The 15067-nt window shown below is 43.2% G+C and overlaps 1 protein-coding gene across 1 annotated transcript in view; it reads left to right on the forward strand.

Annotated features, from left to right (window-relative positions):
* Positions 1–5952: 5952 nt before the first annotated feature.
* Positions 5953–15067, forward strand: part of VAMP5 (vesicle associated membrane protein 5) — a 34122-nt gene continuing 25007 nt past the window's right edge. The window contains exon 1 of the mRNA XM_083454401.1: positions 5953–6012. Coding sequence (XP_083310527.1) covers positions 5968–6012 — 45 coding nt within the window. The 5' untranslated portion in view covers positions 5953–5967. The remainder of the gene's footprint in view (positions 6013–15067) is intronic.

Raw genomic sequence — 15067 nt, forward strand, 5'->3', positions numbered from 1 at the left:
CCAGTTACCAGGCACAATCACTGAGTATACGAAATGAGTATTTAAACTAATTGAATTGTCAGCCTGTGCTTTTCATTGCTGTTTATTACAACCTTTTAACAGTCCACTCACTCACTCACACTCACATGGTACCTAAGGGTATCACTTTATATAGGGGTGTTGTAAACAAAAATTGCCCTTTTCCCTTATGGGGTATCCAAGAGCCCATATAGAGTCCTTACATAGGTTCCCTATTGGTAGGAGAAAATAACAGAGGCCAACCAGAGAATATTGAGAAGCAAAGCAGCTAGTAAGCTTGATCTTTATTGATCTGCTGCAACAGGGTCCTCACTCACCACACACAGAAGGGAGGAGGAACCCAGAACAATGGCGCACAAGGCTTTATAAAGACATTTGAAATAGAATCATAGAATCATAGATTCATAGAATCACAGAGTTGGAAGAGACCACAAGGGCCATCGAGTCCAACCCCCTGCCAAGCAGGAGACACCATCAGAGCACTCCTGACATATGGTTGTCAAGCCTCTGCTTAAAGACCTCCAAAGAAGGAGACTCCACCACACTCCTTGGCAGCAAATTCCACTGTCGAACAGCTCTTACTGTCAGGAAGTTCTTCCTAATGTTTAGGTGGAATCTTCTTTCTTGTAGTTTGGATCCATTGCTCTGTGATTCTATGATTCTAAGTCTGTTCCACCACCGAACAGCTCAGACTGCCAGAAGGTTTTTCCAAATGTTTAGTCAGAATCTCCTTTCTTGCAACTTGAAGCCACTGGTTCGATTCCTACCCTCCATAGCAGGAGGGAACAAGCACGTCTCCTCTTCCATGTGACAACCCTTAAGATATTGAAGGTGGCTATCATATCTCCTCTCAGTCTCCCTTTTTCCAGGCTAAACAAACCCAGCTACTTCAAGAGGTCCTCACAAGGCTTAGTTTCCAGACCCTTGATCATATTGGTTGCCCTCCTCTGAACACCTTCCAGCTTGTCAACATCCTTCTTAAATTGTGCCTGACTTTGTTAAAAAAATTCTTGATGATGTTTTTGTTGTTATTTTTGGAAAATTAATAAAATGTTATTTTAAAAAAATCCTTCTTAAATTGTGGTGCCCAGAATTTGACACAGTATTCCAGGTGTGGCCTGGCCCAGGCAGAATACAGTGGTACTATTATTTCCCTTGATCTGGACACTAGACTTCTGTTGATGCAGCCTAGAATGTTAGCTTTTTTTGCTGCTGCTGCATCACACTGCTGAGCCATGTTAAGCTTGTGATCCACCAAAACCCCTAGATCCTTTTCTTTTTTTAAAAAAATGATATTTATTAAGAGTTTGTTACAAAAAGAAAAAGGAAAAGGAAAAAAGACAAAGCAACAGTGAAAATTTAACAAACAGTACCACAAAAGTAGATAAAAAAACAATACCACAAAACACCAAGAAAAAAGAAAATTAAAACATTTAAAAGAAGAAAAAAACACAACCAAGTTTCAATTCATTATCTTTCATATGCTTATTTCCTCGACTTCCTCGCACCTCCCTTTTTTGTATTCTAGTTCAAAAGCTAATTCAACAAATCCTTTCCCTCTTTCTCAATGTTTGTTCTATAATTTATCCTAACACAGTTTAACTTTAAATTTCCCTCTTTAGCACATTAACAATTAATATTCATATATTTCTTAATAACACTTCTGCTAACCCCCCCCCTAGATCCTTTTCACGTGTACTGCTAGTAAGCCAGGTGTCCCCCATCCTATATTTGTGAACTTGGTTCATCCTGCCTAAGTGCAGAAACTTACATTTGTCCCTACAAAAATTCATTTGTTATCTTGTTCTCCAATATGTTAAGGTCATTTTGAATTCTGTCTCTGTCTTCTGTGACATTAGCTACCCCTCCCAGTTTGGTGTCATCTGCAAATTTGATGAGCATCCCCTCAATTCCTTCATCCAAGTCATTTATAAATACGATGAACATCAACGGGCCCAGGACAGAACCCTGCGGCACCCCACTTGTCACTTTTTCCAGGATGACAAGAAACCATTAATGAGTACTCTTTGGGTTCGGTCAGTCAACCAGCTATAAACCCACGTTTTACCAGCTTCCTTGTGAGAATGGAAGGGGGGACTTTGTCAAAAGCTGTACTGAAATCAAGATACACCATGTCCACAACATTTCCCTGATCTACCAAGTTTGTAATTCCATCAAAAAATAAAAATAAATCAGTTTGGTCTGGCATTACTTGTTTTTGAGAAACCCATGCTGGGTCTTAGTAATCACAGCATCCTTTTCTAAATGCTTGCACATCAACTGCTAGATTATCTGTTCCAGGACCTTCCTTGGTGTCAATATCACTGGTCAGTACCGTATTTTTCGCCCTATAGGACGCACTTTTTCCCCTCCAAAAATGAAGGGGAAATGTGTGTGCGTCCTATGGGGCGAATGCAGGCTTCGCAGACCTCTCCGCGAGCAGCGGGAGCGCTCCCGCTGCTTGTGGAGAGTTGCCTGCATGCTGAAGCCTGCGCGCGCTGAGCTCAGCGCGTCCAGGCTTCGCGGACCTCTCAGCAAGCAGCGGGAGCCGGCGCTGGGCTCCCATGGCTTGCAGAGAGCTGCCTGTTTGGGGGCTGGGGTCGAGCTTCCCCCGCCCCAACCCCGCCCCAACCCAACCCGAGCTTCCCCCGCCCCAACCCTGCGCCTGGGGGGGAAATAATTTCCCCCCCTTTATTTCCCCCCCAAAAACTAGGTGCGCCTTATGGGACGGTGCGTCCTATAGGGCGAAAAATACGGTAGTTACCTGGGCCTCCCCCCCCCCTTTGAAGATGGGGACAACCTTTGCCTGCCTCCAGCCTGTAGGGACCTCACCTGTTCTCCAAGAATTCTCAAACGCTCTGAAATTACATCTGCAAACTTCTTTAGTACCCTTCGATGCAGCTCATCAGGCCCTGGGGATTTGAATTCATTTAAAGTAGCTGGTGTTCCCTTCCCTTCTCTTTTCCTATCTTGGGCTGCAGCTCCCTCCTTCTTTATTCTGTGATCACCAGTTTGGGCATCACTTTCCTTTTGGGTGAAGACAGCGGCAAAGTAGGTGTTTTATCTGTCACCCAATAGCATTTCTTTGTCTTCCCCATGCAGAGGACCTACCACTTGCTTGTTCCTCCTCTTACTTTGGACACAGCCAAAGAAACCTTTATTATTATTTTTAACCTCTCTTGCAAGCCTGAGCTCATTCTGAACTTTAGCCAGCCTGACTTCCCCCCTGCAACTGTTGGCTACTCGTATATACTCCTCCCTTGTGATTTCCCCTTTCTTCCATTTCTTATACATGCCCTTCTTAACTCCCAGCTCATCTGTAAGCTCTTTAGATGTCTCCCACTTTTCTTTCTTGTTGGTATCGCCTGCATTCGGGCCTTCAATATTTCCCCTTTTAGAAACTCCCATCCTTCTTGGACCTTCCTTCTCATTAAGTGTTTCTGACCATGGGATCACATCCAGTAGCTCCTACAGCTTTTTGAAACTGGCCTTTTTAAAATGCAGAGTTTGTCTCCGGTTACGCTCAGTTTCCCCTTTTTTCCTGAAACCTAGGAGAACATGATCACTTCCTCCCAAGTTTCCCAGTACTTCCACTTCATTTATCTGTTCTTCCCTACTGGCGAGGTCCACGTCCAAGACAGATGAGCCCCTTGTTGGTTCTTCCACCTTCTGGGTATTAAAATTGTCAGGGAGGCATATGTCCTAGAATCTTTTTGTCTTGCGGGGGGGGGGGGGCATTCCTGCTGTTTTGGGATGGGATTCAATTACAACTAGCAAATTCAGATCCCACAATTAAAGTCAATTTGAAACAAACCCACTTACATTAAAAACCACACTTTTGCATTCAGGAAAGTGGTGGAAAGTGCACCAGAAACTATGGGATAAAACTTGCTTGACACAATGTTGTCTAACCACCACCACACCAGCAAATAAATAAATGCACAATAAATAGCAGACACTCTCAAACTCGTTGTACAAAGAAAGGAACCTTTCTGACCTAGGACAGAAAAAGTTTGAGGTGTTCACTCAACAAGTACCTTACACATATTCCATTTTCATTTTTGCACAATATTGAAAAGAAACAAGTAGAATTAAGTGTGGATAAAAATGTTTGTATTCTGCTGGGGATCTGACTGGGAGATATGAAGAAAGTCCAACAGCTCTTCCATTGACCACTGAAGGGTCACAGAGGCTGCTTGCATGCTTCAAAAATCATGCTTAGAAGAACCACCTTTAGCAGAACTGCAGCTACGGCGGGGGGGAGGGGCTAGCCAGGTTTGCTGCCCCAGGTGCCGCCTCTAGAGGGGTGCCATTGAGGCTCACAGCCTCGTGTGTGTGTGTGTGTGTGTGTGTGTGTGTGTGTTGGCAAATGCGCATAAAGGGTGCCAAACTGTATCTTTAACCTGGGTGAAATAAAGCCTAGTTTTGACCCTGCCTTTAGCACTAGAAGTCCAGGCATCCAGGATTTTATGTTAGGGAAAGCCCCTATGTTGATTCTTCAGAAATTGCCTTGGACAGTCCCTGTCCCCCTTGATGGCCTCCCACAAGCCAGTTTCCTTGAAACAACTTTCTGCTGGGAATGCTGTTACGAAACTGTCAGGTCAAGAGGAGGGCTCAGCCTGCTTCTGAGCAGCTGGTCTGATCTCTGCCAAAGATGGAAATCTGTGTAGATATTATGGAGCGAGGCAACAAGAAGCAGGGTTGGAGAGGCACCAGCTCTGGAGTTCTTCTTTTCTCGTCTTTTAGACTGGGCAGAAGAGGCTGGTAAGGACATGCGCTAAAGACATTTGGAGACACTGTACACATGTTCATGTAATAATGATGAACATAGATATGTCCACTGCCTCAGAAATCTTGTAGATCACTGGACTGAGTATCCCTCGACCTGACCTCTAGATGTTTAAGACTGCAACTCCTATTGGAACCAGCATCATATGGCTGAATGGCTGGCGTTGATGGAAGTTACAGTCCAAAACATCTGGAGTGGCCAGGTTGGGGAAGGTTGCTTTATTGGGGGGGGGGAGAGAAGGGTGCTTTGGTTGGGGGCTATTTCTGCACGTTGCACGGTGCTCAAAGTTAAGCACCACATTGTTGTCAGTGCGGCTTAACTTCTGGGTCACTAGGTGTTGCAACAAAAAGGGGCATAAAGTCCAATAAACTAGGGGAATTAAGAAGAATATGGGAGATGGAGCAAGCTTGTTTTCTGTAGCTCCAGGGGGAGGGGCTGAACCAATGGATATACATTATAAGAAAGGAGATTAAGAAGTGTGCATGCACACGAAAGCTCATACCAATAACAAGCTTAGTTGGTCTCTAAGGTGCTACTGGAAGGAATTCTTTTTAAAAAATTGTTTCGACATGAAGAAGAACTGTTTGATAGTGGAGCAGACTGCCTCTCACTTGCCTTCATTTGATGACCATCTGTCATGGATTCTTTAGCTCGGCCTCGGTCCAGTATACCTGAAGGAGCGTCTCCACCCCCATCGTTCTGCCCGGACACTGAGGTCCAGCGTTGAGGGCCTTCTGGCGGTTCCCTCACTGCGAGAAGCCAAGTTACAGGGTCTTCTCGGTAGTGGCGGCCTCCCTGTGGAACGCCCTCCCACCAGGTGTCAAAGAGAACAACAACTACCAGACTTTTAGAAGACATCTGAAGGCAGCCCTGTTTAGGGAAGCTTTTAATGTTTGATGTATCACAGTATTTTAATATTCTTTTGGAAGCCGCCCAGAGTGGCTGGGGAAACCCAGCCAGATGGGCAGGGTATAAATAATAAATTATTATTATTATTAGCTGTGATTCCGGCATTGCAAAGGGTTGGGCTGGATGAAGGGATTCTAGCCCTGCAATTCTGTGATTCTATGGGCAGCCTCCTCACAGAACTGCTGTAGATTAAAATAAGGAAGAGGACCCAAGGGAGTTTTTCTTTCTCTCACATACTTCAAGGTCACCTCATGAAACTGACTTGGAGCCGAACCAGGACAAAATGTGGTTTACAGGTAAGACTGGGACCTGGGAGAGCAGGATTCAACCCTCCACTGAGTCATGAAGTTCAGTGGGTGACCTTGGACTGCTTACTCACTGGAGAACCACATCTGTCAGCTTGATCCCCTTAGAGGACAGGTGGGATATCAATGTCATAATAAAATGAAGTGCCTTGGGCTTCTAAGTCTCTTTGCTTTGATCTATTTACAAGAAGCGGAAGGCGGACTTCCTGTTTATACCTCCCCGCTTTGGTTCCAAATTAAGCCTTTTTTTCCTTCTTTATTTCCAATTTTTTCCTACTCACGGGTAGTTGCTTTTAAGTCTGAATTGTCACAGGAAGAAGTCAGCGCTCTCCGGTAACAGCTGTGCGGCTTCGCTCCATGGAAGAAGCAATTGACTCACAGCACTGCGCCTCTCTCCCCGCCTCGCTCTGGAGCCCGTAACTGGGTTCCTTTGTAGATTGGGGGGGTGCGAAAGGTGCCCGCCGAGTCCCACGTTCACAGGCTTCACCCGCCTGTGATTTTTGAGGGGTCCCCGCTTCGCCGCAGCGGTGCAGACCCGATTTCCGCGGAGCTGGTCCCTCGAAGTCAGAGGGAGTCTGCCATTACCGATGGCGCCAACCCGGAAGTCCCTGACGCACCTGTCTCAGTAACTGTGGATGGCGCAAGGTGAAAGTGAAAGGGACACCTCCTTTGTCATGTGGTTTGATTTTATTGGCTACATCTATCAAAATGAACATGGGAGGAATGTGAGAGATCTATCTGATTTTTTTGTCCTCTTCCATCTTTCTCACTACTTTCTCACTATCCTTCTGGTGCATCTGGAAGATTCAACAGAGATAAGCAAGACAAGACCTCTTAAAGTAATTGTGCTAAGCACGGCCTGCCAAATGCTATCCCTTTCTTTTTTCTTTTTAGTATTTTGAAATGTTGTTTTCTTTGTAATTGCTCTTACTATATCAAAATCTCTGATAAAATAATTGAAGCAATAAAAATGAAATGGATTGCACCTCTGGGAAATTGACTAGATCTGGGACTGACAGCACTTAATTGAATTATGGAATTTTGCTGCTGCATTATGTGGCGGTCACGGCTCGCAAGTCTTTTTAAAACACTCAGGACAGCCTTCACCAACCGGGTGCTCAAGATGTTTTGGACTAGGACTGCGACTCCCATCAGACCCAACACCCTGACCACAAATCATATCGCTTGAACACTGTTATTTAAAACAAAAATAGATTAAATCACACCATGGCACAGACCAGCTTTGGTGGAGGGAAGCACAATGAGAGGCTTACTCTTGGCTTCTCTTGCTGCCCCCCCCCCCCGCACAATGATGCAGGACCTATTAAGCCCTCTGAGCAATAGGGGTGCCATTGTGTTTTCCCTGGCAGAACTCCTGTGCCTTAATAGCCGTGTGAGAAGCAGAAAGTGGTGCTTCCGAAGAGGACCGTGGAACAATCTTTCTGAGTGGCTGAGTGGACTGGTTGGGGGGTGGAATCCTAACAGACTGAACATTTTAAAGGCAAAAATAGAATTAAAAGTGGGATGGAAGGTCTGGCACAGTACCAAGGTTTGGCAAAGAAAAGAGAATTGTGACATATGAAAAGGGAGCAAATGATGATTCATTGTGTTTGGGCAACGGGTCGGCATCAAAACCAAAGAGCATGGCTTAAAAACAATATTAACTGGCAGCAGGAAGTTTTGACTATAAAGGAAATAGTGATCTTGGGCAACTGGAATTTCCCAACGCTCAATATGATCATGCGGTTGTCAGACATGTAAAGAGGTGCAATTAGGTCTCAGTCTATCTTCCGGGATTAAAAAAAATGCATTAATAAGGAACCTTGCTTTTTCTGGCCCCAGTGATAGGGCAAGCATCCTGCTGCATATGTAACCAACTTTTCTCCTCCTACAGCTGACAAATAGTTAAGCTGAACTGAATCCCAAACACAAGCTGTATGAATGCAGTTCTGTGCAGTTCAAAAGCGGCTTCCAATGAACTAAACTGCTACATGCCACCCCAATCTCTGAGTGGTATTAGACTCCAGGGGCTTCCCTAGGTTTGGTTTCCTTGGAATAAAGATCACCAAAGCCTGTGGTGTCTTTAGATACATGGTTTTATTTACACATATATACAACCTGAGCACATATATACAACCCTGATGTTGGGAAAGATGGAGGGCACAAGGAGAAGGGGACGACAGAGGACGAGATGGCTGGACAGTGTTCTCGAAGCTACAAACATGAGTTTGACCAAACTGCGGGAGGCAGTGGAAGACAGGAGTGCCTGCCGTGCATTAACGAATGTCAGGAAATGTTGGAATGAAATTACATGACTTTAGTAGAAATATTACAAGGAGCTAAGCATAAATAAATTTTAAGGTTTTTATGATAAGATAAGGTAAAAATAAATTAAGATAACTAAAAGATAGAAAGCAGTGAAAGACGGAAAGGATTTGCTGATATAATTAACAACTGGAATACAAAAATGGGAGGTGTGAGGAGGTCGAGGAAATAAGTTAATGAAAGATAAGGATCTTGATGTATTATTTTTTTTGATGTATTTTTTTCTTGTGTTTTGATGTATTGTGTCTTTTTTGCTTTTTTTCTATGTAACTTTTTCTTCTTCTTTTTTCTTCTCTTTTCTCTTTGTTTTTATTTTTTGTGAAATTTTTAAACTTCTAATAAATATTATTATTATTTTTTTTAAAAAAAGGAGTGCCTGGCGTGCTCTGGTCCATGGGGTCATGAAGAGGCGGACACGACTAAAGGACTAAACAACAACCACCACAACCTGAGCATAAGAGGGGCTCGCAGCATTGACACCCCAAGAGATCTTGCTTCTCTGTTAGTTACAGCTTTGGATCCAGCACACAGCAAGCTGGTCTCTGTTTCTCCATCCTCCAGCCTGCTTCCAGCTCAGCCCACCCAGGTTACAAACACTATTGTTCTCTTCGCTAGCAACTAGGTGATACAGAGGGAAGGATGGATTCACCCCTTGGCCTGGAGGGCACAATCCGTTGTAGCTCATTCTTTTTGGATGCTGACGAGGACACCTAAGTGGCCAGCTAAGGCCTTGTCTCACTAGTTCAGCAATAGAATCCTTTGTTAGATTCTAATACTCGCTGGATGCTGGATTCCAAGAATTGGAGGGGACTCAGGGCATCATCCAGACTGACCTACCCCTGCCAAACCAGCAACATAGCTGTGGGAAATTGCAGTCAAACATAATTGTGCATAGTGCTAGTTAGTGCATGAAGGGGTTAAGACCAGAGAGGTCTGTTACTAGACTTGGCTAGGTCATGCTCCCTTACCTCCGTGAGAGGGAAAGTGAAGCTGCTTTTTCCTTTCTCTCACTCTCTTGTAATCTACCAGGACAGACATATCTTAACTTGATCCAAGTTCATACTGCGTATTTGAAACTACATTCTGTATTTTGCACCCAATAGTAATTTACCTGTGTTCTCCTTGCTGCTGTATGGAATAAAACATGAACCAGACCTTTGGATTTAGTAAGTAAAGCATTTTAATCTTACTTAACAGAGTGTGGTCTGCTCACTGCTAGAGGGCTAGAGATGGGCTTTGCAGGGGCGTAGGAAAGGGGGGCAGGGGGCAGGCCGCCCCATGTGCCATCATGGAGGGGAGGTTTGACAAATTATCAAGGAACAATTACTGCCCTACTAGGGCGGGTCATAAAAAACTTTTTTTTGAACATGCCTGCTCCAAAGGTCTTATCTTACTACACTAGGGATTATATAGCTACATATGAAATTTCATGCATATCAGTTAATATCTTGACCCCCCTCAATGAAAATAGCTGTTTACTTGTTGTGAAGGCTGAAATTTCAACAAAGCACGCGCCTTTGCTAGACTCTTTTCGGGCACCTGCTAAAAGCATTCTTCATTAGGCAAGCATACCTAGATGCTTAGAAAGCTGAAGTAATTTTAATCTTAATATTTTAGCTTTTGTATGTTTTAAAGTAGGATTGTTAATTTTTCTTGATTTTACTGCTGTGGTTGTTTTTGTGTTTTTTGTTTTGGTAAACCACTTTGCAGGTTTTTTTAAAAATAAATTTTATTTAATAAATAAACAATACATATAAATAACACAAGCCAAAACACAATCCATCCTGGAGATTTAAGTATCTGTCCATAGTCGCCTACTTGTTATCAGAGGCTCAGAATCCACATTCCTTTGTAAGAAAATATGAAATAACGTTAACCATATTTGTAGGCAAAATAAATAAATAAATATCAACTGGGGGGAGGGGGGATGTGACAAGAAATTTTCCGCACCGGGTACCTTCCTACGGCTCTGGGGCTTTGCCAATTCTGCATAGTCCAATGCTTTACTTATCCATTCTTATTTGGTGGTAACTACTACTTCTTTCCATTTTTGTGCATAGAGCATCCTAGCTGTTAGCTATATAATACTATAAAATCCTGTATAAGCAGCTTAATCATCTTTCTTGGAATTTCTGTCCCTACAATCCCTAAAAGAAAAGCTGCAGGGTGTGTGGGGATTTTTTTGGTGTGTAATCACTTTAAACATCTTTATCTCATCATATATCATATCCCAAAATACGCTTGCTTTCTTACAGGTCCACCATATATGAAAAAAAGATCCATCTACTTGTTTATACTTCCAGCAGTTATTAGGAACCTTCTTATACATTTTAGACAGTTTGCTAGGTGTTAAACACCATCTATACATCATTTTCATAAATTTCATATCTGTTTTCCACAGCCTTTACTACACATTTGTTTCTATGTTATGGCCTAGATCAGAGCTTTCCAAACTTTTCATGTGGGTGACACACTTTTCGAGACACAGTAATTCAGTTCAACAGGAGCCTGGGGAGCGTTTGTACGACACACCTACACACTGCAGCCGACACACTAATGTGTCACGACACACAATTTGGAAAGGTCTGTCCTAGATCCTTAGCCCGTTGTATCGTTACTGATTTAACCATTTCATCTTTCGTCTCCCATTCTAATAACAATTTATACATTTTTGAAATGAATTTTTCTCTTCCTTCAAGCAGAATCCTTTAAAAGTCAGAACTTCAATCCATGAAACCTTTGAATAAATCATTTTAAAAGTAGTCATTAATCTGATAATATTGCAACCAATTAAAAAAAACACGATTCTCAGATTTCTTAATTTTTTTCAATTTGCAAACATTCCCAGAGAAAGCCAGAGTTCTGTTTTCTGTGGATGAGGTTGATGGACCATCTCTGTCTGTCTCTCTGTCTGTCTCTCTGTGTGTCTCTCTCATACATACACACAGACACACACACACACAAGCCACAGTGTTCTGGATGGGTGGAAGAATGATATTGGTCTGAACAAAAAGTCCGAAGTTAGAAATGCACACATCTTAAAGAATCAAAGCGTTATAGCTTTAACCACCTTGAATATCCTTAGAAGCTAGTTGCATGGTCCCTGTGCCAGGTTCCAAAGGACTGGCACGTAATTCAATAGTGCATTGACATCTGGAAACCTCAAGGAAGTGTCCAAAACCATATTTATGCAGCTGATGACCTCTGACCAAAGACTGTGACTCTAGGACAGGGCCAGATCATGTGACAGAGCAAAGCATTTGAGACATGTTTCCATCTGTGCGAGTTAAAGTTTCTCCCAAAGTGTGGCATGAAGCTCAATGAACTGTGAAAATATTTTTGCACTGTATCAAACCTCCAGGAAAGAATGCCCAATTTAAAATAAGACGGCTCCTAATTTTCATTGCTGATGTTTGCTGTTCAATGTCTATGCCTGAAGAAATGCTGTGTGCCATTTCCATTTTTGTATAATATTTTTTATTAAATATTTTCTTTCTTTACAAAAGTATGTGCATCGTCTCTTTTCTGCGGTAAAGTCTTTCCATATATCAGTTACATAAAATGTGAGACATTAGTGTTGTATACATTATAAAGTTTGGGAAGAAGAAGGGGGGGGGAAGGAAGTGGTAAATTTATATTTTTATACTTAGTGTGTACAATATGTGGGTTTTTTATGTCAGCGTCATATGGGTAGGTTGTCTTTCTGTTTGTTTTATTATATTTCCTTGGTAGTGAGGGAGCTTGTGGGGGGGGGCAGGGCATGGTTGTGTTTAATTGGCAGCAGTGAGATTTGTTTGCGTGTGTGAGGGGCACTGTGGTCGAAACCTCTGAGCCTCTTGGGCTTGCCGATCGGAAGGTCGGCAGTTCGAATCCCTGCAACGGGGTGAGCTCCTGTTGCTCTGTCCCAGCTCCTGTCTACCTAGCAGTTCCAAAGCACACCAGTGCAAGTATATAAAGAGGTACCGCTGTGGCGGGAAGGTAAACAGCGTTGCCATGTGCTCTGGCTTCCGCCACCGTGTTCCGTTGCGCCAGAAGCTGTTTACTCATGCTGGCAACATGACCTGAAAGCTGTCTGTGGACAAACGCCGGCTCCCTCGGCCTGAAAGCAAGATGAGCGCCCCAACCCCATATTCGCCTTTGACTGGACTTAACGGTCCAGGGGTCCCTTACCTTTTTTAAAAAACCTTTGTTGGGTAAAGTTAGCCAGATTGTTTTGTATGTTGTCTGTTGTGTGCCTTTCGAAAACAACAGCTGCTCAAACAGAAGATCTCACCTTGCCTGATTTTGCATCTGTACTCAGAAATCCCTCACAAATCCAGCAAGAGCTGCCCTACTCTGACCTTTGCATCTGTAAGAAGCCTGGGCACTGCGCCCCCGATATGCGTGCCTGGCTGTGGCTGAGTTCCCAGTGGGTTTCTGTGGGAAACGGCCTTCACGGTTTTAGGAAGAGAAGTAAATCTCTTCCTCCCTGTTCACGTTCCCTCGATGGCACTTTCCATTTCGGCTCCAGAAGTGGAAAGTTTCGCTAAAGAGGGTAATTGCATAGTAAACAACTTCTGCTGTGCAGTACGTTGGTCTCAGTGAAACTGATCCTTGGTGGTGTTTCATTCGGCGGGGGCAGGGGGGGGGAAGGTGTGATGTATGTGTTTGAATGTGGAACCCTGGCGGACCAATCTTCTGCTTCAAGACCATAGATAAGCAGCGACAGGTGCAAGACTGGAACCGAAACTCTCAGGATCTTCTCACGCGTGCAAAGTAAATGCAACAAAATCTTGAGTCACCTAAAAGACGAACAGGTTTATTACGGCATTAACTTTCTGCAGTATGCTTCATCTGATGTACGAAAGTTGATAAATCTTTTAGGGCCTGTCCCTACCTTGGCTTAATGTGGATTGTAAATCCCTTGGTGCCTCGTTTAATCCCCGCTCATCCATGCTGCGTTCTCCACCAACTACCACACTCTCCCATAGTTTCTCTTTCCTAAATCTGGGTATTCCCTACACCTTGAAAATCTGAATTAGAGAGATACACCAAATGCATTGGGAATCTCCAGATTTTGGAGAAAAGAAATGTGGGATAGCAGTAGTTGGAGCAGTAGTTGGAGGTGCTGGGAAATAAATAACTGGGCAATACCAGTTAATCCTGAAGTCCCACATGTGTGGGACACTGCAAAAAGAAAGAAAGAGAGAGAGAGAGAGAGAGAGAGAGAGAGAGAGAGAGAGAGAGAAAAGGCGACTGGCTGAATTAAAAAACCTTGACTCACTCTCTGGTCAAAAGAACCTTCAGCAAAGTTTAAAACAGAAATAACAGAATCATAGAATTCTAGATTTGGAAGGGACCATAAAGGACATCTAGTCCAAACCCCTGCAATGCAAGAATATGTGCAGCGTTTGCAAAGCACAGGAAATAGAGGTTGTTAGACTTTTAAATGTTCCATTATTAAGTGCTCACAATTGTGCTCCCCCACGTCTATCCCTATCACAGTGAATAAACTAAAACCCTGAAGTAAGTTTAAATGCCTTACTTACAGTAATTAGAGGTCTCACTCCTGCATCGTTCAGTGCTGCAGCAGTAACAACACAGGTAAGGTATTCTTAGTTAGGTATTCTTTTTTTTCCTTTTCCTTTCTCCTCCTGCGATGAGGCTACATTTTAATATTTTAATGTTTCAATATTCTAATGTTGTATTTTAATTTTGTTTTTAAGTTGTAATCATTCAACTTGTTTTTATTATTGCTTGTTAGCCGCCCTGAGCCCGGCTTTGGCTGGAGAGGGTGGGGTATAAATAAAAATTATTATTATTATTATTATTAGTTATAAATTATTATTATTATTATTATTATTATTATTAGTTATAAATACAGAAGCTAGTCTCAAATACATGGTGTGAGTCTGGAGCCCCAGCTTCAAATGTCTGTTCTGTTAGATGATTCAAAGAGAAGAGAGGGAGAGAAAAGAATGGGAAACGGGCCTTACTTATTTACTCCCTCCCTGAAGGTGAGGGTGTGTGACCGAGTCATGCTTTCTCTAGCAATTTACAGCTCTGTACTCCTTCATTTCCTAACGAGCATAGAATTGCATTGTTGAGTTTGATTGCAAAATCTCTTGCAAGAGAACGCCACATGGACAAGAGGGAATTAAAGGAAGCATGTTGTTGTTGTTTAGTTGTTTAGTTGTTTGGGTGCATTTTAAGTACAGTATCTCCAAAGAACAGCTCAAAGACAATCAACAAACCCCTTTAAACTCAGGGAAACTGATATGGGGCTCACCTATGTTATGCCACACTTCATATTCCACTAAAGTTGCAGTGTTGCTGCAGAGACAATCCCAGAGCTGAATATGCAAGCCAATATGTGGCGCAGAGCCTGCTTTAATAAGCCTAAAGTGAGCCAATAGGAGGTTCCATGCCAGTTTGTGAAATCTGCACTCACCATAGAATGGAGGCCCTCATCCATCTTGAGAGATTATGGACAAAGTCAGATGAGGAGAGTCAGAAAGCAGAAGACTGAAATGCAAGCGTTGCAGGCACCAGCTCAAAACCAATTGATTCATCTGAGAATTTAAGAGATGGGCTTTCCTTCCTGCTTTGTTGTTGTTTAGTCGTTTAGTCGTGTCCGACTCTTCGTGACCCCATGGACCAGAGCACGCCAGAGACCCCTGTCTTCCACTGCCTCCCGCAGTTTGGTCAAACTCATGCTGATAGCTTCGAGAACACTGTCCAA

Source organism: Podarcis tiliguerta (genome assembly GCF_965153285.1).
Source record: "Podarcis tiliguerta genome assembly, chromosome: 8".
NCBI lineage: Eukaryota > Metazoa > Chordata > Lepidosauria > Squamata > Lacertidae > Podarcis > Podarcis tiliguerta.